At 40.2% G+C, this 15,046-nt stretch overlaps 1 protein-coding gene across 1 annotated transcript in view; it reads right to left on the bottom strand.

Moving 5' to 3' along the window:
* Window positions 1-6,099: 6,099 nt before the first annotated feature.
* The window catches only part of ASXL2 (ASXL transcriptional regulator 2), a 129,813-nt gene continuing 120,866 nt past the window's right edge, over window positions 6,100-15,046 (bottom strand). The window contains exon 13 of the mRNA XM_030858207.2: window positions 6,100-13,507. Coding sequence (XP_030714067.2) covers window positions 11,024-13,507 — 2,484 coding nt within the window. The 3' untranslated portion in view covers window positions 6,100-11,023. The remainder of the gene's footprint in view (window positions 13,508-15,046) is intronic.

Raw genomic sequence — 15,046 nt, 5'->3', positions numbered from 1 at the left:
TGGGTTCCTGGTTGTACTTGGTTCTATTCTCAGCTATAACTTCTTAGGTCCAAGGACACTTTTCTGAGTCATTGCACAGGGTGGTCTCCAAGAGCTTTGCTTCCTTCAAAAATACATGGCTTCTTCTAAGGTCATCACTAGTTTCTCTAGTGCTACAGGGCCTTTTTTAACTCCATTGGTGGAACTTACATTCTTTATTTCCTTAAAGCCTTTTTAAAATAGACATTCTTGGGACTTCCCTGGTGGTGCAGTGGTTAAGAACCCACCTGCCAATGCAGGGGACACGGGTTCGAGCCCTGATCTGGGAAGATCCCACATGCTGCAGAGCATCTAAGTCCATGCGCCACAACTACTGAGCCTGTGCTCTAGAGCCCACAAGCCACAACTACTGAGCCCGCATGCTGCGATTACTGAGCCTGTGCGCCTAGAGCCTGTGCTCCGCAACAAGAGAAGCCACCGCAATGAGAAGGCCACGCACCGCAACGAAGAGTAGCCCCCGCTCCCTGAAACTAGAGAAAGCCTGCGCGCAGCAATGAAAACCCATCACAGCCAAAAATAATAAAAAAATAAATTTATAAAACAAAAAACATTCTCATGTTGTCCAGAAAATGTCTCACAAGTTTTATTTCTCTAACCACTTTGAGTTTCGTTTTGCTTTCTATTGTGGTAAAATACACATTAAAATTTACTGTTTTAACCATTTTTAAGTGTACACTTGGCATTAAGTACATTCACATTGTTATGCAACCATCACTACCATCCATCTCCAGAACTTTTAACACTAACTCCCCATCCCCCTCTACCTTCATTCCCTGGCAACCACCATTCTACTTTCTGTCTCTAGGAATCTGACTATTCTAGGTACCTCATATAAGTGGAATCATACAGTATTTGTCCTTTTATGTCTGGCTTATTTCACTGAGCATAATGTCAAGGTTCATCCATGTTGAATTATGTGTCAGGATTTCGTTCCTTTTTAAGGTTGAATAATATCCTCATATGTATATACCACATTATTTATCCATTCGTGTTGTTTCCCCTTTTAGCTATTGCTAATAATGTTGCTATGAACATTGGTGTACAAATATCTGTTCCTGCTTTCATTTCTTTTGGGTGTATATCCAGAAATTGCTGGATCATAAGGTACTTCCGTTTAATTGTCTTGAGAAGCAAACTGTTTTCCACAGTGGTTGCACCTATTTACATTTCCACCAGCAATGCACAAGCATTCAATTTTTCTACATCCTTGCTGACACTGTTTTATTTTTTGACGATCAATATAGCTATCCTAATGTGTGTGAAGTTGTATCTCATTGTAGCTTTGATTTGCATTTCCTTAGTGAATAGTGATGTTGAGCATCTTTTCATGTGCTTATTGGCCACCTGTATGTATCTTTTGGAGATTTATCCAAGTCCTTTACTGAAGTCCTTTATTCAAGTACTTTTTAAATTGGTTGTTGGGTTGTAGGAATTTCTTATATATTTTGAATACTGATTTTTTAAATTAAATATATGAAATATTTGCAAATACTGATATTTTCTCCCATTCTGTGGGTTGCCTTTTCACTGTTGATAGTGGCCTTTGATGCACAGGTTTTAAATTTTTAATGAAATCCAATTTATCTTTTCTTTTGTTGCCTGTGCTTTTGGCATCATATCCAAGAAATCATTGTCAAATCCAATTATGAAGATTTCCCTGTTTTAAGAGTTTTAGCTCTTAGGTCTTTGATCCATTTGAGTTAGTTTTTATATATGGTGTAGAGGAAGGGTCCAATTTTATTCTCTTGCATGTGGATATCAGATTTTCCCAACATTTACTGAAAAGACTGCCCTTTCCTCATTGACTTCTCTTGGCACCATTGTCAAAAATTATTTGACCACATATTTGAGGGTTCATTTCTGGGCTTTCCATTCTGTTCCATTTACCTCTATGCCTGTCTTTATGACATTACCACACTGTTTTGATTACTGTAGCTTTGTAGTATAGGTGTCCTTTTAATTTTTGAAATACATTCCCTCTTTATGGCTCATGTTGAGTCCTTTAACTCTCTTTGCGTGTTGCCTGAAGAGACTGGCATTCTCTGTAGTACCCAAATTTAGCCAGGACCCAGGGACAACTGTGCAATCAGGTAGGGGAAGGGGAAACAAGCAGGTAAATCATTCAATATGGTGTCTGGTTTCTTTGGAAAAGAAAAGGCACAGTCACTGGAGTAAAACTGTATGCCTTTATTACACATAAAATGAGTCATTAAAATACAGTTTGTCCATGTGCAGAAACATTATTATACATTCAATTCTGAAGGTAGTTTTATACGACCAATAAAAGGAACAGTCTAAAAGTGGGAAGAATAAAGACAAGAGTGAGAAGGAGCTAAAAGGCAGAGCTTTATCTGTCAAAGTGCTAAGGCCTATGTGCACAAAGATTTTAAAGACCAACATAAGGTCATTTCTTCCATTCTGATTTCTCTTAAGGTATGATGCAATGAGTCACAGAATTAAGACGGGTTTAAAAAAAATAGGTCATAGCACTTATGGCTAAGAGAAAGGTTTTTAATTTCTAGAGTTTCACTTATCATGTACTCTAGATCTTTCATGGGTTCTAGAAATTTCGTTAAGTCTCTAATAACAAACTTGCTCTTCAATCAGTAGTTTATTATCAGAGAACAAATTGTCAGGTCCTGCCCAGCCCAGAATCTCTCTCCTTATGCAACAAGCAGGTGACCAAATTTGAGACTCTGGAAGAGTTTCATTAATTTAAAGCTTGTTCAAAGTGATTACATATAGGTTCAGATGGGGTCACTTCAAATTGCTATGCCTGAAAACCTAAAATGAAAACAACTGCTGACTTGGGGTCCAAGTCCAACTCCAGCATTCCCAAGCTCTAGGTATCTGAAAACATTAGACACTGGTGTTTTGAAAAGAACTGACCCAAGAAATGTAAAATTTTATGTACCACACTTTCCGTAGGAAGGACATAGACTGTGTGTAAAATAATAGTTACCTTCAGACATTTTGACATTAAATGCATTGCTTTCTTATTGGGCTAATCTGAATTTTAAATATTAAGTATTTAAAAAGGGATCCATGATTAAAGTTAATAAAGTGCTGACTCAAGTTGGTTTAATATAGTATTTATGAGCCAATGTTTGTGTCACTAAGACACAGGTGCACACTCCTAAATCCTGAGCAGTGGCAAAAGCTGTCACTAGATAGACAATATAGTTCAACAGAAAACTATTAGCCCACAAAATGCCTCAAATCAAATTCCATGTTCCACTCATGGCAATTCATTACATTATGGGAACCCAAAACTTAAAAAAAAAAATTCGGTAAAAGGGAAAGAATAATTCCAAGTTTACTTAAATCTATCTTAAATCCAGTCTTGGGTTTACCTTTCTTCTCTCCTAGGCACTGGATAGGTTTCGTAGTCAAGATGAAAGTCAGGATTTAAAAAATTCCCTTTAGTTTCTTTTGAGCTTGAAGAACCAGGAAAGTTGAGTTTGCAGTTATTCTTCAGGACAACCCACTATCTAGTCACAGCCCATCTCCACAGCTCATCATCTCTCTCTTCCAGGGTTAGTCTGTCCTTTTTGTTATAAGGAAATCTTTGTAGGGATTCCCTTTTTAGGTTAAGACTGAAAGATACACAGAGGTATAGAGATTCCTTAGTTTATACAGTCCCTATGAAAGAAACCCAATCTTCTGTTTAATGTCACTAAGTATAAGGAAAATACAGGATATCTGCCCTCCTAGTTCCTGGACAGAGTTGAGACTGTATTACATGGTGGAATACACCTCATAATTTTTTACTAAAAGGTGAACATGGATATTTTGGAATACAGAATTCAAGTTGCAAATCCAGTAACCCAGGTAAGGAAAGTTCAATAATAAGCACTGACAAAATATATTCATTTATCCTTTTAAAACCTTTCTACCAGAAAGTCTTAAAGAATTAGGATTTAGGCCACTTTATAAGGGGTAGTGTCCGGCTGAAGCCTCTTTTAATGCAAGTTGTGACTTAGAAGTAGAAAGGAAAAAAAAAGTCAATTCTACAATATTAGAAGAAAAAGAACAGTAATTTTATCCATTATGGAGGGAAAAAGGGGATGAAATATCTCTAACAATTTTAAATGAATACACTTCCTTCTCACCAGTCTATAAGATGAAAATCAAGGTTATGTTTTTTTATTCCCTTTAGCTTATTTTGGGTTTGACAGGAAAGCTGCATTATTTACCAAACTGTTATTTGAAAGGGTTAGCTGAACATAAGATGAAGCATCTTTACTGGCATACTGAACAGTATTCATTGAAAGGGATTGCTTTCGGCCTGATTTTCTCAATTTAGGTATTACCAAGAGATTCCTTGAAATTCTGATTAATCTCTAGATCTTCCAGTGACAGTTGTCAAAAAAAGGTAAATTTTATCAACCTGGCTCAATTCCACACTGTAATTTCATGTAGGGGCAATGCCTTTCTTTTCTTTCTTCATGTTTTGCCAAGTGCCTCAAATGCTTCTATTTCGTAGTTCATTTACTCTTAAACTTCCAACACGTCTTGGGAAATAACGTAGCATATATTACTCCTTGAGCTGTGAACTAGACATGTGCTGTATGGTTACTACTTTTAGGAAGACCTTTTACAACTTACATGACTGCTTTTCTTTACCTTTGCTTAACCAGAACCTTAGCACAGTGCTTAGCACATAGATGTTCAAAAGGTATTTGAATTAGTGAATAACATGATTTATGTACAAGAATTAGAAACATGCGAAATTTGATTTGTGAAGACCACTCTTGGTCAACTAGTGTTAAAAGCGATGAACACAGGTTTCTAAGACTCTGTGATGTAAATAAAGGAAAGCTGGGGATCCAAGTTGAAGCTGTGTTGTGATGTACTGCTCTTTCTCAATTAACTGCAGTCCAACTATACCTTAGGGTCCTATGTCATTACCTGAATATGAATGTTACTTCCTATGAGGTAGGAATAAATAACAGTAAGTACATATTAGAAATTGGGGGGGGGTGGTCTTTGTAAACAGTCATCATGAACTGGTTCACACACATTTAAATATTTCACCTTCATTCGTATCTACCATATATGGGAATTACGAGGATGCAGATGTTCCCTGAGACTTAAAATTTTTCCTTTAGAGATAGTGTATTTTCAGCGAAGATTTAGCACTGTTCTTAGACATCTAAACTATTCTCAATGTCTTTGGGAAGCCCTACGTTTGAATTTTCAATTTTTGAAAAATAATAAGGCCGTCTTTTAAAAAACATTCTTGGGACTTCCCTGGTGGTGCAGTGGTTAGGACTCTGTGCTCCCAATGCAGGGGGCACGCGTTCTATTCCTGGATGGGGAACTAAGATCCTGCATGCCACAGAGCGTGGCCTTATGGGGGGCGGGAAGCATTCTTAAGTATCCTAATTTCCAAAAATTGCTGTTTTTATCAGTTAAAATAACCACAACTGAGCAATTGTGGGGAGAACTAGTGAACTACAATTAAAAGTGTTTCATGGGTCATTAAGATATTCTTCAAACTCTGACCTTATTTCCTTTCAGGTCACCAATAAAGCTATATATTATTCATTTTTAAAGAACGGGCTATACGCCTTTATTCCCAGAGACTATCTAGGTATCCTTTTGCTTCCTCAATCATATCCTAAAACTAAATATTTACAATCACAAAATGACTTCTCTTGGACAGCAGGACTCGATTATCTCTAGGTATGGTTAACCTCTCCTAACGTTTTGGTTAAGTCCTCATTTCCATAAACACTCTTCCTGACATTAGGGAGATCAACATTCAAGTTCTCTTAGCCCTTCTATCTCCAGATCAATTGGGAAGGACATAAAGCTGGCTACAAAACTCACTTCTCAAAGGAGGGAAACAGAAAAAAACTTTTCTATTATCTTCACGATATTATTTCTTCACATAAACCCTATGGCCTGGAAGGTGGTGGAAGTGAATGTTTGCTAATGAATTATTAACCACTGTGGAGAAAGAAAACCTATTCCCGCCGCCCCCCACCCCAGAGATATTTTCTTGCCATTCTTTGTCTTAGAAGCAAACAATGGGCACATTAAAAAACAATGCACTGTGTTTTGTTTTGTTTTTACTTTCCCAGTAACATTAGGTGGTTAGGAGAGAGAACAGTTCAAGGGTGAAAGCACAGAGACAGACATATTAGGAGAATTTAATATTTTTACTAGAGTTCTGAAAGAAATACGCTACCCTGATTTATCACCAAATTCCTCATTTTACTATCTTCTATGCAATCTGTTGGTAATCTTCCAATAGTAGTATAAGACAACAACTGAGGGCCCTTACCCACACCACTTTCACATGTATGTCAGACCTCAAGATGCACCGAAAACTCCAAGGTTTTTATTTCCACTTTAATTATCTTTTACTTAATAATAAAATGAAAAATAAGAATATATGAATACATACAATCTATATACATATATTTATTGCAAATACTTAAAATTCTTATGTAAAATGATTTTTCTATATTTGTGAAAAAATATGACTTTTTAAATGGTGTTGACACCAACTTCTCTGTACATACCCTCAATTCCAATGTTAACAATTCCTTTAAAAAGGCAAAAGACACAAAAGTTTAGCATTTACCAAACCAGTCTGTACAAATCTTTTAGCCAGAAGGAAAAAAAAAATAGCTTGTGGTAAATAAGTCAATTTTCTTTTAAAATAAAAAATAAACTCCAAAACTCTTCCCCTTATTGCATTTTTTTGGAAATAATCTGAGTGTCTTTAGAGTAACTTCCTTTGAAATAATTTGTGCCTTAACAGTGAGGCCCTACATCAAACACACCTTATATGAGAAATTCAAAGTCTCCCACTGTCACTTTTTACATAGATATTAAAATATATATTACTTAAAATATATTACTGGAAAGCTATTTTTAAAATTGATCTTTAATAGTTGTATCAAATGTAAAGCATTAAAAAAAATAAGTAACCAAGAATCTATGAAGGTCTTACTTCCAACTTTAGGAACTGCTTTACCTATTGTCCTCTTTCAATAGGTTATGTAGGTATTGAAACACGGTAGGAAAGATCCCTGCCTATCATCATGTTTCTCGGAGTCTCTTTGGACTATTCTATAAATTGAGCTGCAAACTACCCTTGGCCAAGTTTTTTTACTTAGCACATTGTTGTAATGCAACAGGGAGACTTTTCTCTCCTTGCTGTGAAATCTGTAGGTCACAGAGAAAACCACCCTGGTACTGCTTACTGACGATGAGCTCTAGAAACAAAGAGTGATGTAATGACCAGAGAAGACCCCCTCATTATAACACATAATTTCACCCAAGAGTTCTTTAAGGACTCTTAGGTGAAGAAAGGCAGTAAGAGCAATTAGGATGGTAAACGGTCCAATTATTAATGTACCAATTTATGCCTTCACCTGGAAGGCAATGACGTCCTCCTTTGGCTATTTAAATCTGTGATAACTCCTAAAATGTCTACACTGTGTGCCTTCCCAGCCCATGTAAGTATGCTTCCCCTGCCCCAAGAAAAATTTCCCATCTGCCAGACCTTATTCTTAAAGATGTTACATGGGGTACCACAGACAGCTTCAGTATCTTCAACACAGGGGTTATGTAGGGCAAACAACTCCAGGTTATTTGGCTTTATTTTCTGTTTAATAGGATGGAGAATTTTAATGAAAATTCTTTAAAATTTAGGGAGTCTTCTCTACTAGACAACTTAGAACATTCCCAAGTAAGACTGAGATGATATATTGTTAATGCCACCTCCCCAAGGTGACCTGAAGTGGAAGGTTATCTGAAGGCTTGAGAAGCATACCCTGGAGGCATAAGCATCAGGCATAATGCCTGACTAGTCACTGGAAATAGTGCAACTTAATACCATAAAAATAAGCTTAGCACTTATTAGAAACATTTCAGACTGAATTGAAAGGTAAAGTAACTGAAAACCTAAGAGAAAAACTGCTGTAAAGGTACTGGAATACCATATTCTAATAATTTAAAGGTTTTCTTGTTCCTACTGCTTCATTTTCAAAAGGGCCAGATTGTCATTTTTCTTTTTTCTTCTCAGCTCAGTCAGCACAAGATGAATGACCTTCTATGTGAAACCGTTTTGAAACCGATAGATTGCATTCAATTTTCTACCAATCTAAGAGAATCTAACTATTCTCTCATTTAGTCAAGAGTGAGGCAGTGTACCTAGTTGACGATTTATTGAATATTTTATTAGCTGGGTTTTATCTGTAAAGAGAATCTGGTGAATAGTAATGCTTAGGACCTATCTGCAAGAGCCTGGGTCAAGATGAATAGGCACGATATGGTTTGCTCTCTAAATGGACTTGAAAATCCCTGATGCCTTTCCTCCTTTCCTGGTTAGTCTGTCCATCCTCAGATTAGGAGAACCATGGAGGAGAGACTTTCTATGATAGGAAAGGTGTGAAGAAGAAAAATCATTTTGAAAAACCAAATTGGTTAACTCGTGCTCACCGTGGGGTCGGTTCTGAAACAGTCAACCACTTCTGGCAGCAGACCACCCCTCAGTCCTGCCACTCAAGTGGGGAGTGAGGAAGCTGGGAATGGAGAGTTTTAACTAGCAATAGGTCTTTTTAACACCCCCTGGGATTACCCAGGGCACTGAAAGTTTGGGAACAGAACCATGGTTTCTGACTCCTACTGGTTATTGGCTGGAGAACTTGCTCCTTATCCCTGGATCCTTACAGATTTCTTACCTCTTAGCTATGTGTGTGCTGGAAGAAAAAGGGAAGTTAGAAGGACATCAAATTATCTTGGTTGAAACTAGAACACAGATATTAATCCTATATTTGCTTTGGGCCACAAAAAACTCAGAAACAAAAAGTAAAAAATAGAAGTAAATAGTTTCTTATGGGGTTTGAAAGTATTAAAAGAGTGTACGTATAATGCAGGAGGTGAGGTAGGGAGGGATGGGTAGCAGAATGGGTGCAAAGCTAAGATTACTACTTGCCTACTTGCCCCTAATCTGGAATGTGACTTAGTTAACGAGTCTAAACTGTTCTGCAGGGGGCTTCCCTGGTGGCGCAGTGGTTGAGAGCCCGCCTGCTGATGCAGGGGACACGGGTTCGTGCCCCGGTCCGGGAAGATCCCACATACCGTGGAGCGGCTGGGCCCGTGAGCCATGGCCGCTGAGCCTGCGCATATTATGGGGGGCTTGCCTGGTGATGCAGTGGTCGGGAGTCCGCCTGCCGATGCAGGGGACATGGGTTCGTGCCCCGGTCCGGGAAGATCCCACGTGCCGCGGAGCGGCTGGGCCCGTGAGCCATGGCCGCTGAGCCTGCGCGTCTGGAGCCTGTGCTCCGCAACGGGAGAGGCCACCACAGTGAGAGACCCGTGTACCGCAAAAACAAACAAACAAACAAAAAACTGTTCTGCATTTTGTATATGTCACATCCTGAATATTAAGTACAACTATGACTGTACTAGGTTGCACTAATAATGTGTGTCCTTTGCATACGTGAAGTTAGGAGATTTGGAATCAATATGCAAATGTACGCATTGACAATCCCCAACTTTTTCATACCGAATTCTGGTAAATTGTAGATTTATTTTAATGTTCTTTAACCATGACCTAAATGTATGTACTCAAAAATTCTTTAGTCACTAGAGACAGAATTCAACATAAAGGAAACAAAAATAAACAAAAACAAAAATTTGCAGCTGATTTCTTTTCCTTTCTAGATGTTTCCTAAGTCATTCACTAAAGCCCCTTTACATTAGAAATTTCTAGTGTGTAGAGAGCAGTAGTCCAAGAAAGGGGACATGTTTTCTAAAACAGGAAAAGTGTCTGACTTTTACGGTGTGTGTGCGCGCACGCACACGTGTATGTTCAGAGTAATATATAAGATTACCCCCATATTCCTCAGATGCCTGGGAGGTCAAAACAGGTTTAACAGAATGGGCAAATGTGGTATTAATGAGTTTTTCTACCTGTAGCAACAGCTAACTGTAGAACATTAGGTAACAGGTTGGGAGAGAAGAGGATGAGAGGGGCTACTTTGTTTCTAGTGTTAAAATTGTTTTCCAAAGTTCTTTATGTTCAGTTCAACAGTTTCTGCACCTTTACTCTGCTTACCCAACAAAACACATAGTTCAAATCACCCTATCACTAACACTTTTCTGTTAATTTTATACTAGTATTTCAAACTTGTTTGTAAGCTCCCACGAATGACTAAATCCTCGGAGATTATTGCTGGAATTACTGCCCTGCACAGGTGATGGTAACCCAAGGGGCCCCGCGAGGCAAACTTTTCATGGACCACGCACGCTGCTTCAGGGCAAGGGAGTGGGATTAGGGAACAGCAGGGATCCACAAACTGCAAGCAGAGTGCCTGGCAACAGTACTCGTTTATGGAAGCCAAGAACCAAGTCAGAATTTTCAGAGTCTCAAGTACTGCCTGTGAAATTAATACCTTATCAAAAATTTCAACTTGAGAAGGTTCCATCTAAGGTAAAGGGACTGAGTAAACCCTGAATCCAAATCCTGTGAAGGCTGAATAACCTACGTAAAGCCTGCGGTCAAGACATAATCAACATGAGTGGTCATTTCTTCAGACCATTCCCTCACTCCTTTCTTTTCCTAGCCTCTTAAGAAAGGGCAGAAGGGAAATCGCTTCCTTTCACCATGCATGGCATTAAACTTTTCAAAGTCACATGAAGTGGAACATCAATCTGAAGTCAAAGTAATACATTATTACCTAAACACCTGGAAAAATGTTAAAACAAGATGTGACATATTTACATGATTTTGTAAGTGCAAACTTGTCACAAATTCACAAAGTCTTGACTTGGACTTACTATACAAGGTGCTTTTCCTCTAAAATGTAAGATCTGTACTCTGTATTCCTGATTAAGTAACACTTGTCTCTTAAGACAACTGAAACCTAGTTTATTTCTGTGATTCCAAAAGAACTCAAAAACCACATCTGTCAACCCTTCCCCCTTCCTGCCTTCTTTACAGTGTGTTCTCCCGGTCTCATTACCGAACGACAAGGCAGGAGACACACAGTTTGGAGGGGCCAATGCAATCATCGTGGCAGAAGGCTCCACACCCCTTGCACATGATCATGGCTTTCAATCGGCAGTAACATTTCGAAGGTGTGTCCTCTATGCTGTTCTCTTCAGGAAAGGCCTGAACAGGAATGGTCTGGCCGTGGTTGCTGGGATTCATAGCTTGGCTAGCAGGGATGGTTGTGACAGTCACTGAAAAGGACATGACATCACCGACATTGCTAGATACCTGGCTACAGTCAGGCATCCCCGGTACAGCAGAGTTATGGTCCATGTCCGATGAGGTGGAGACGTTGATCATGCCTCTGTAGCTTGGCCCAATCTGTGTGGGGCTTCCATACAGCTTTGGGGTTTGCAGTGGTGGAAGGAGTAGAGACTGATGGGTAGGGCTGTCTGCAGGTAGAGGAAGAGCAGTAGAATTGAAAAGCTCAGGGCTGCTCCGCACGGTCTTACCTCTCACTGCGTGAGCCATCTGCTTCTGTGCTGCCTGAATAAAATCTCTGGCTAGGGTCTTCTCATCAAATGTTTGGCCTCTAGTGAACAGGTAATTCTCCTTGCTTAAAGTGGTTTGCTCAGGCACTGGCATCTCTGCCTTCACATTCTTTTTAGCTGAACAATCACTGGTGGATAGGGTTTCTCTACTGTGGGGTCCTGAACTTGCTTCACACTTGCCAGAACTCTGGGAAGCCTGCGGCTCCTCCTTCACCATGACAGATTCTTGCTCATCACCAGTACTTTCCTCATCAGTATCATCTTCTTTACCGCTGCTACTATCTCCTGCTGCATTTTTACAATCTGTATATCCCATCTTCAAGGCCTCAGTGGGGCTACTTAGACAAAATCTGTCTTCGGGGTTTACAGAATGGGTCCTCCTAAGGCTCTCTGAACCCCGGCCATAGGTGGAAATGTTAAGTAAGTAGTGACCTGCCATGGCAGGCTTGGATGTCCTTCTGCCAGCAAAACCCAGCATAAACCTCTGGCTTGTGGAGATGTCCTCTAACTGGAAACCTGAGTGAGTGAAGTTGAACTGGGAGGGCTGCACAAACGAGAGAACATTCTGCCTCCGAACCCTTTGGATGAGTGTCTGAAGGATCTGATCTTGGGTTGCTTTACTTAGTCCTTCTTGGTATTGGTGTGTGTCAATGCTAGCGTCCCTTAGATCCTTACCTGAAAAGAGCTGAAGGGGTCTTGGAACCTGGGGGAGCTGCTTACTTTGCAAACTTTTACCCAGTTGCTGTGTAGCTGGATGGGACTGTCTCTCATTAACTTCCTCTCTGGTGCTATTTTCTGTTACGCTGGTACCTGCGAGTGCTCCTATCATCATCCCCTTTTCCTCTTTTGTAGTTAGTGGAACAGTTTTCATTTCAACTTTGGTGAGAGGTTTAGGCAGAATTTGCTCCAGGGGAACATCTTTGCCTTGCAGCAGCTGAGTTACCAAAGGATTATTAGCAGGGATATTAGAGCTTGGCCTTGAAATGGGTCCATTCATACTTGAAGAAGCTCCTGGGGTCTTAAGGCTAGAAGCTGCTGGCAAAGTGCTCGAGGATGGAGCTGATCCAGTAGGTGCTATGGTTACAACGACCTGGGGTACAGGAAGCTTCTCTAAAGAGGCTGTTGCTAATAAAGATGTTAAAGGGGAGGGAGTCATGTCCACTGAAGCACTAGCACTTATCTCTGCTGAGGCTGGAGGGTTTGGTGTATTCTTACTAGAACCTGCTTTGGGCTCAACTGTGCCATCGACTGCAAAATGAACAGGTGAGGCACCTGCGATTAGAGCAGGATCTGCTGGAGTAGGAGGTGCTTTCTCCTGCCTACCATTACTGGGCCCTTGTGGGTGGCTAAGAGAGGCCACCGTGGCTGCCGCCCTGGTGGGGTTCAGTTTTTCATTACTTACTTTCCCTAAAGCTGGTGGGGGTGTGTTAGCGTGGGCTGGTGACGGGACACTTGAGCACGCTCCACTGATGGCAGATGGTGGAGGCACTGAGGAGGTTTGCTGTAGTTGTGCTCCAGAGACACTGTGAGACTGTGCCTGGCCTGGGGTCTTGGTCTCAGATTGGGGCTGAGTCTCTGGACCACAGGGTAAAAGCTCTCTCGTACCTCCCCTGCTTCCAGTTCCTGCCAGTTCCAGTGTGGGGCCCTTTCCAGTTTCACTGACTCTGTTTGAGTCTGGACTCCCTCCTCTAGCAGTTCTCCTTTCAGCCCCCTCTCCTGGACCTTGTCCACCCCCTGGGCCAGGTCCTGGAATGGTCCCTCCAACTGAGGCGGCTGCAGCAGCTGCGGCTGCAGCAGCAGCTGCTGCCCTCTGTGCTTTGACCAGCTGGGCTTTTGCTTTGATGTCTGCGAGAGTTCTGGCTCCTGTTCTGTTAGGACTAGTGATGGAGATTGGAAAACGAGCCCTGGGAGAGACCTGCGATGTAGGAAACGGCATGGGGGAGATTCTGGAGACCGGGATCTGAAAGAATTAGGGGGGAAAAAAACAACAGAGCTTAGTTTTCATTTATAAGAGCAATCAAACTTCATTAACACAAATTCTGAGTAGAGTGAACCCTATGATAAGGACGGGAAGCCTGTGACTAAGAGACCAAACCATGGGGACAGCCACAAAGGTTTGTCTCCAGGATCCTTTCACCTCCTCTATTGGTGCCAAGGACTCCCCTCCCTCGACATCCACTCCCACCCCAAAGCCTCAAACCTCTTCTTACAACACAGCTCTCTCTTAATGTCATTACTACTCATAACAGCTGATCATTTAAGATACAGACCTTTCTATGGTATCTACATTTTAAAATGTGTGTAAAAGCGAGAAGACAGAAACAGAAGAAATAAAGAAGTAGCACACCATTACTGTCTTTTACTTCTTGGCTTTACTACCGAGGTCCAGAGGAAAATTCTTGTTCTCTTCTCTTTTACACACGCACACTTGCACAGCTAAGCATATAGGCTGAATTATCTCAAATTACAGAGGCTTCTAAACTGCACTGGAAGGAAGACAGTGTGTGATCCACTCTGCCCACCCACATGACAGAGTATGTATATAATGTCTGTAATGTTAACCAATGTCATTCTCACCCCCTGCTGGCATTATACTTATTTGTGGAGCTTTTAAAAAATATACATCCTCTCAGTCCTGTCCTTAAAATTACAAATTAGAACTCCTAGAGAAAAAATGCATTTCTAGAAAGCTTCTTACGAGATTCTGATGCATCATTAGGTTTGAAACCACTGATTTTCATATCATAAAATATTATACCTAAAAGGAATCTGACTCCTGTTCAAAACAATACTTTGAAAGCTACTGGAATTAAGTAGAATGAAGCAGTATCTGGGCCTTTCTAATAGTTGGAAGAATTTAAAAGAGCAAATAACTGTTACAGATGTCCTAGGACATGTAATTAAAAACATATTAAGCCGCTGAGCTCTAAGAAAATGCATGTCATCTTTCTGGAACTCCTTAAATTGAGACTAATAAAATCACTAAAGATTTTTCATGATCTGCAATACCCATTTCTAAAAAGGTCAGCAGTCCTGAAGAATTCTCTGCCATTCAGAAGTTAGACCTCTAGGATTCTGTAACACCTGTCACAAAGCCCACATATTTCTCATCATGAGATATACTCAATCTCTCTCTTAAAGCTGAAATCTACTTTACATCCAACTGCACACAGTATTTTAGAAGCTGCCCAGAATAAGAAAGAAGCAACTGTTGCCCCTTGGTAATACCATCTAGCAGAGACAACTAATAGGGGGAAAAACAGATAAAACTAGAAAATTAAAAACAAGAAAGTAAAAAGCACAGTTGTGGAGGGGAATCATATATAGGGAACAAGCAACCTTACATTAGAATAATCTTGAGAATAACAACATATCCAGCACAATAAAGGATACCTATCATAATGACTGAATATCATTAATAACATGTTGATTAAATAAGGACAATCCTTAAGAGTGGTTAAAATAAAAAGTTTTAATGCTTAAAAATGAGAATTTTCAG

This window comes from Globicephala melas, chromosome 12 (genome assembly GCF_963455315.2).
Source record: "Globicephala melas chromosome 12, mGloMel1.2, whole genome shotgun sequence".
NCBI lineage: Eukaryota > Metazoa > Chordata > Mammalia > Artiodactyla > Delphinidae > Globicephala > Globicephala melas.
The sequence above is the reverse complement of the archived record's forward strand: the minus strand, read 5'-3'. Positions and strand labels throughout refer to the sequence as shown.